The sequence below is a fragment of the Hyposmocoma kahamanoa genome, unplaced genomic scaffold (assembly GCF_003589595.1).
Source record: "Hyposmocoma kahamanoa isolate Upper Pololo Valley unplaced genomic scaffold, ASM358959v1 97299, whole genome shotgun sequence".
In the NCBI taxonomy this organism is placed as follows: domain Eukaryota; kingdom Metazoa; phylum Arthropoda; class Insecta; order Lepidoptera; family Cosmopterigidae; genus Hyposmocoma; species Hyposmocoma kahamanoa.
Genome location: NW_020655348.1, coordinates 14,772 through 21,838, shown reverse-complemented (window position 1 = coordinate 21,838; position 7,067 = coordinate 14,772). Strand labels below are relative to the sequence as shown.

Here is a 7,067-nt window from a genome sequence, read left to right as displayed (position 1 = left end):
GATAAGTGGTAATTTAGAATCAGAAGTTTATATTTACTTAGATATAAAACTTGAAGGCGTAATTTTTAAACAAAAGTTCTATGTTTTCAAGAACTTAGCTTGCTCCGCAGACGGGATACTCGGCCAAGATTTTTTCCAAAAGTATAACGCAGTGTTGAGTTACAAAGATGGTACCTTGAGTTTGGAAAACCAGGACCACTACGTAACTGTTCAGTTTGATAAAAATCAAATAATAATTCCTCCACGATGTGAAGTAATTCGACACGTACCTACGGCACACATCAGTGAATGCGTTGTCTTAGCAAAACAAGTACATAAAGGTGTGTACACAGCCGGAGTAATTGTGAAACCAAAGTATGGACTTGTGGTTGTTTTGGGTACAGTTGACGTACAGTCCGGTAAACGGTAGAAATAAATAGTCCTACTTACGTGTGGTAGAATACGTGTAATGTCTGTCCACAACAACACAAAATACAGAAGGCACAAAAAGGAAATTAGCACAAGCACTAGCACAGGCAATAGCGAGAAATACAGTCAGAAAAGATAGGTGAAGAGAATAGAATTTGAAACAGTATATAACAGCGTAAGCGCAAGGTACATAAGCAAGTAAATTTTAGCGTGAGCTCCGCGTCGCATAGAAGGTAGGTCTCGACTAGCGCGGGGCGAGCGGATGGCCGGCCAGCGCTAGGACCGGTTGGTCCTACGTCACGCGAGAACAATAGAAACGAGTTCGAAGTGCTCGGTTCCAATATACAACGTGAACAGCTAATACGACACGGGGAAAGGTAAGTGGTAATTATAATATAAATTAGTTTGTGTATGAACGAGTATGTAAATAAGTATGTATGATGTATATATGTGTGTATGTATGTATGTATGTATGTACGAATACCCCACAGACTTATTCCAATTCGCATGCTCAATACGACTGACAAACTAGTCAGAGTAATATTAAAGATGTAGATATTCATAGTTTAAACTATTATAACGTATACCAATTTGATGATGAGAAGATATCGCCAGATAGAATCAGATAACTTTTTAATTTACTTAACTTGCCTTCTTATTTAAATGAAGAGGAGCAGATAAGTATAGAAAACCTGTGCGCTAAATACGCCGACGTTTTTCATTTACCAGGCGATACATTGTCTACTATCAACTTATATGAACATTCCATAAAATTAAAAGACAATACCTCACCAGTGTATACCAAGCCTTATAAGCTACCTAAGGCACTTAAAGGTGAAATACAGAAACAAGTAGACGATATGCTAAAGAATGATATTATTGAGGAAACCACATCAGAGTGGTCAAGTCCAGTTTTGTTAGTTCCCAAAAAGACAGATAGATCAGGAGAGAAAAAATGGAGATTAGTTGTGGATTATCGTTACTTAAACAACGTAATACAGGATGATAAATTCCCTTTACCGAATATAACTGACATTTTAGATTCTTTGGCAAATAATGTATATTTTTCTAAATTAGATTTATCACAAGGTTATTATCAGTTGTCCTTAGAAAAACAATCTAGGAAATATACAGCTTTTACAACTGACAAACAATATCAAATGAACAGATGCCCGATGGGATTAAAAACATCTCCTAGTTCTTTCACACGACTGACGACTATAGCCATGACGGGTTTGAACTACCAGGCATGTCTAATTTATTTAGATGACTGTATTGTAGTTGGTAATAGCCTTGAAACCCATAACAAAAATATTTGTTGAAGTACTGGAAAGATTTAGACAAGTTAACTTGAAATTAAACCCATTAAAGTGTGAATTTTTGCAAAAAGAAATTATTTATTTAGGCCACAATATAACTTCAGATGGAATTTTTCCCGACCCATCGAAAGTAGATGTTTTACAGAAATATCCTGTTCCAACATGTGTAGATGATATTAAACGATTTGTAGCGTTTGCTAACTATTACAGGAGATTTATACCTAATTTCGCAGAAATAGCACATCCACTTAATGCATTATGTAAGAAAAATGTCTCTTTTAACTGGTCAACTGAATGTGAAAAGGCTTTCCAAAAACTTAAAGAAATCCTACTTAGTCCTACCATCTTAGATTATCCAGACTTCTCAGAAGGTAATACGTTTGTTTTACAAACAGACGCATCAAAGCTAGGTTTAGGCGCCGTTTTGTCTAATAGTAATGGCAAGGTAGTAGCGTACGCAAGTCGTAATCTAAGACCAGCTGAAACACGATACCCAGTCATCGAACTCGAACTACTGGCTATTGTGTGGGCTGTGCGTCATTTTAGGCCCTATTTGTATGGCAAGAAGTTTCAAATAAAAACTGACCACAGGCCTTTGATTTATTTATTTAATATGACCGATTCATCAAGCCGTTTAACAAAGTTTAGACTCTATTTGGAAGAGTATGATTTTGATATCAGTTATGTTCCGGGACGGCACAACGCAGCTGCAGATGCATTGAGCCACATACCGATGAACTCTAAGGAATTGAAAGATATGCATGAGCATGTTGTATCAGTCATGACAAGAGCACAAGCTCGAAAATTTAATAATGACAATATTATTGACTTGACACGTGAGAATCACACCGCTTCTAGGCTTGATCAACCTAAAGTAGTGGAAATTCTCAAACGACCGACTGACAGCGTAGAACTAATATTAAGCACAAATAAGACTGCAATGAAGCAGATAGTGAATTTACAGAACTTGTATAATAAAAATGGTTCTTTTGTTTTTGTGCCCGATAAATCGGCTATTTATGTAATGTCTCGATCGTTATCTACCGTAAGGGTGTTAGCAAGAGAATTACAAGATTTTTGTAAAGAAATAAAATTAAACGAGCTCGTTATTATAAAAAGAAAGCGTCATAAAGATTTTATAAATATATTATTAAAGGAAATTAATAAGCTAAGTGATTTTCCTAAGATATTAGTATTGAATGACGAAGTAACAGTACCTGAAAAAGATACTAAAATTGTAATATTGAATGTCTTTTATCAATTACCCACCAGTGGCCACGCGGGGGTAAATAGGATGCTGAATAATATTAATAAATATTACTACTGGCCAGGAATTACTAATGACGTCACAGAATTCGTAAGAAAATGTAAGAGTTGTCAAATTCAGAAACACTCGAACAGGCATACTAGGGAACCGATGGTTATTACAACTACTCCTAGTACAGCGTTTGAAAGGGTTAGTTTAGATTTAATGGGACCTTTAGATATTGATAATTATAATAGTAAATATATTTTAACTCTGCAATGTAACTTTACTAAATATGTAGAAGCGTATCCGCTAGAAAAAAAGGATACAGTGTCAGTTGCTAGTTTATTTGTAAATAATTTTATATTGAGATATGGTATCCCAAAAGAGATAATTACGGACCAAGGCACAGAGTTCATGTCGTCAGTTATGGTTGGAGTATGTGAATTATTAAAAATTAACAAACTTCACTCGACCGCGTATCACCATGAAACTATAGGTTCGTTAGAGAACACACATAAAAGTTTAGGAGTGTTTCTTAGGATACAGTGTAGTAATAATTCGACTGACTGGAGCACTTGGCTACCATTTTGGTGTTTTTCATATAATACAACCGTGCATACCGAGACACAATACACTCCATACGAACTAGTGTTTGGAAAACTTTGTAATCTGCCAAATAATTTGTTGTGTTCTGATGTACAACCTTTATATAATCCTGATGCTTATCCTTTACAACTAAGATACAGGTTACAACGAGCACAGGCCGACACTAGAAATAATTTATTAGATGGGAAAAGTTTAAGAAAGATAAGTTACGATAAACATTTGAATACTGTAAAATATAAGAAAGATGATTTCGTTTTGTTGAAAAACCAAGTACGGAGTAAATTAGATAACATTTATTTAGGACCATATATTGTTATTGAAGATTTGTCACCAAATGTAAAAATTTTGAAAGATGGCAAAGAATATATAACACATAAGAATAATACTAAATTGTTTGTAAATTAATTAGTAAACTTTTGTTGGACTGTTATGTAATTATTAAGAATTTCTTGTAATTAAGTTTTAAAAAAAATGTGTTTTAACAAGTAACACGCAACACATTTTTTTTCTCTGGAACCCCTATAATGTAGTATAGATAGACTATATTTATAGTCTAACTGCAACATGTGGTGCGTATTGCTTGGTTAGCATTTAAGTTCACATTTTATTTTATATTGTATTATTTACGCACTTATATTCTGGAGACCGAAAAATAAACATGTCTCTTTAAATCAACGTATTTCACTCTACCATCTACGTCCATCCTTTTTAATAATATGAGATCCCCAAGTACCTCGAAAACGATACCCATATTGCATTTTTGAGAAAAATCGTGTTCGCCATCTTGGATTAACTAATAAGTTAAAAATAAATTATAAAATAATCAAATTGCCTCTCGGGCGTAACAACGTCGACACGTACTTCGTTTTTGTCTCAAGTTAAATTCCGAATACCAGTGCTAAAAGTTCGTTGTATATATAAACATTATATGATTTTGAAGTGAAAGTTATTTCCCACACAACAGCGAAAACCGTTTTGGAATCAGAATTATATCATAGAAATTACAACAGAAACAAACTAAATAATTTTTATCAACGGCCGCGGACATGACCTACCGCACATAAGGTGTCTAACTTGGCGCATCGTGCATCGCGGCAAAACCGGTCCAACGACTTCCTCGCCGCCCGCGCACACCGCCAACTCCAACTAGCATCGAACAACAACGAACTGTAGCAGCTGAGTCGACGTCGTTACTTGCCTGCCGCACCGTGTAGCGCCTTAGAGACTCCGCCCACAAAACAGCTACGTGCTACGCGGCTATCAACTACGTGTCTACCTACAGCGCAACGCATCGTTACGGTTAGCGGCTTCCTGAGCGACGGCTACGCGACTACACGGAATCGAGGTACACAATTTTTACTAAAAATTGATTCTTCTACAATGCCTGCTTCTGGCTGCCATGCCTGCGGGGTTGCTAACCCACAAGATCCGGTAAACCTAGCATGTACAAAATGCAAAAATAAATATCACACGCTGTGTGTTCAAATAGACTAAGAAGCATTTGATCATCTAACTAAAGCTCAGTTGGACAACTGGACATGCCCTGCATGCGCGTGCTCTCTTCCAAAAAGCGGAAACTCAGAAACAGCAGTTTCTCCTAGTCCGGCCAGGATGTTTTCGCCAAGCCCCAATGTCAACACCAAGAGAGGATCTTCAAAGGGTCAAACTAAAAAGCAAACAGAAAATATACCCCCTACAGACCACACTCTGGAAATGCTGTCAGAAATTAAACAACTACGGGCACAGGTGTTCAAACAAAACCAGGAGATGGGACTCCTCAGACAGGATTTATCAGAGTTAAAGGAACAATTATCATCAATTTCTCAACTCTCTGAGAAAATTCAAATTTTCGAGCACAAAATTACAGAGCAAGCCGCAGAAATAAATATACTACGGAACTCCCTTAAAACAACTGAAGTAACAATTAACGCACAGGAACAAAACTATTTACGCAAAGAGATAGAAATAGCTGGAATCCCAGAAGTTGAAAGCGAGAACCCCTTCCACCTGGCGCTTATCACAGCCAAAAAGCTTGGCGTAGACTTACAAGACAGTGACATCGATTTTGTACACAGAGCTGGACCCAAGCAAAAATCATCCGGGAATAAAAATCACCTACCGCGCACCATTGTACTGAGACTTTTAAGACAGGCAAAACGTGACGAGCTAGTTAAAGCGGCAAAAAGCCGCAGAAATCTCACAAGTGAGAATCTGGTGCCCGGACCAGCATCCCAAGTATACGTGAACGAAAGACTAACAAAAAATAATCGTCTGTTATTTCGTGAGTCAAGAAAACGCGCTACTCAACACAGCTTTCGTTTTTGCTGGATCAGAAATGGACATATTTTTGTACGCCAGGCAGAGAGAAAACCAGCAGTCCAAATCAAATCATACGAAGACCTCGACAAGACCGTGGGACCTATGCAACATGAAATCTCATAAAAGCATGGACAATCTCAACTCAGAATTCCTCGCGCGCGTCGCTCATAACCAATATGTTCTAGCAAGTGTATTATCTTTCACTATACTTTTTGTTGCAGAGTCATTATTATATTTCACAAACCACCCACTCACACTTTCAGACTTACACACCATTATACCCTTTAGGGCACACACCGACTCTTTTTCAATTACTCACACAAACACTATTTCACGCACTCGATTAAAACCTAACATAAACGTTCGCCACGAACATGTCCTACAACTAAAAGACTGTAGATCACATACGAGGAGTCGTTGTCCCAATGGATCAGGACACGATTTTCTATCACTGCCTCATCTGCTATCAAACTCATATCGGTATCCCGGTCGCCTTCACCAAACAGTTGTCTTACTGTCCTCCGGTGTTTCACTCATGACATCAGACTGTGTAAAAAGAAAAGAAAAAAAAAAAGTAATTTCTTTACTTCAATACTTATATAAATGGCACCGATAGATCAAAATATAGTAAATGACATAGACGACTCACTAACCATTGATTGTTATGAGTGTAACAAGCTTGAGGATTGCAAAAATAGGCTGAATGAATTCCCTTTCAGAACTGTCACTTATAACATACGGAGTATCCAGAAGAACTTACACGCATTCATTGTGGCTCTGGAGCGCCTTAAGCTCGACATAGATGTTATAATACTCACTGAGTGCTGGCTCTCCATGGGCACAGTGATTCCTCAAATTCCGGGCTATAGAACTTATCACACTGTACTTACAAACAACAGAGCGGGAGGCGTGGTGGCGTACGTCAGGAACGACATATGTGCGACGGTAGAGGAGCCGAACCTTCCCGATGCAGACTGCCTAAGAGTAACACTACCAAATGCTACCACCATAATCGGCATTTATCGTTCCCCATCTTTTGCCAACACCAAAAATTTCATAACGGGTTTGTCAGAATTACTGGAGCCCATTCATAACTCCCGCGTCATCGTCACAGGAGACATTAATATAAACATCCTTGATTGTCTCGATCCATCTGTCAATGAATA

At 37.6% G+C, this 7,067-nt stretch overlaps 1 protein-coding gene across 1 annotated transcript; it reads left to right on the top strand.

Moving 5' to 3' along the window:
- Positions 1–5,193: 5,193 nt before the first annotated feature.
- Positions 5,194–6,024, top strand: LOC113238662. Its single transcript, XM_026475498.1, has one exon. The coding sequence runs from the start codon at positions 5,194–5,196 to the stop codon at positions 6,022–6,024; it is 831 nt and encodes a 276-aa protein (XP_026331283.1).
- The last annotated feature ends 1,043 nt before the right edge of the window (positions 6,025–7,067 follow it).

Bases quoted from the DNA above. Each gene is read 5' to 3' on its own strand.
- LOC113238662 (XM_026475498.1), top strand. From the start codon at position 5,194: ATGTTTTCGCCAAGCCCCAATGTCAACACCAAGAGAGGATCTTCAAAG.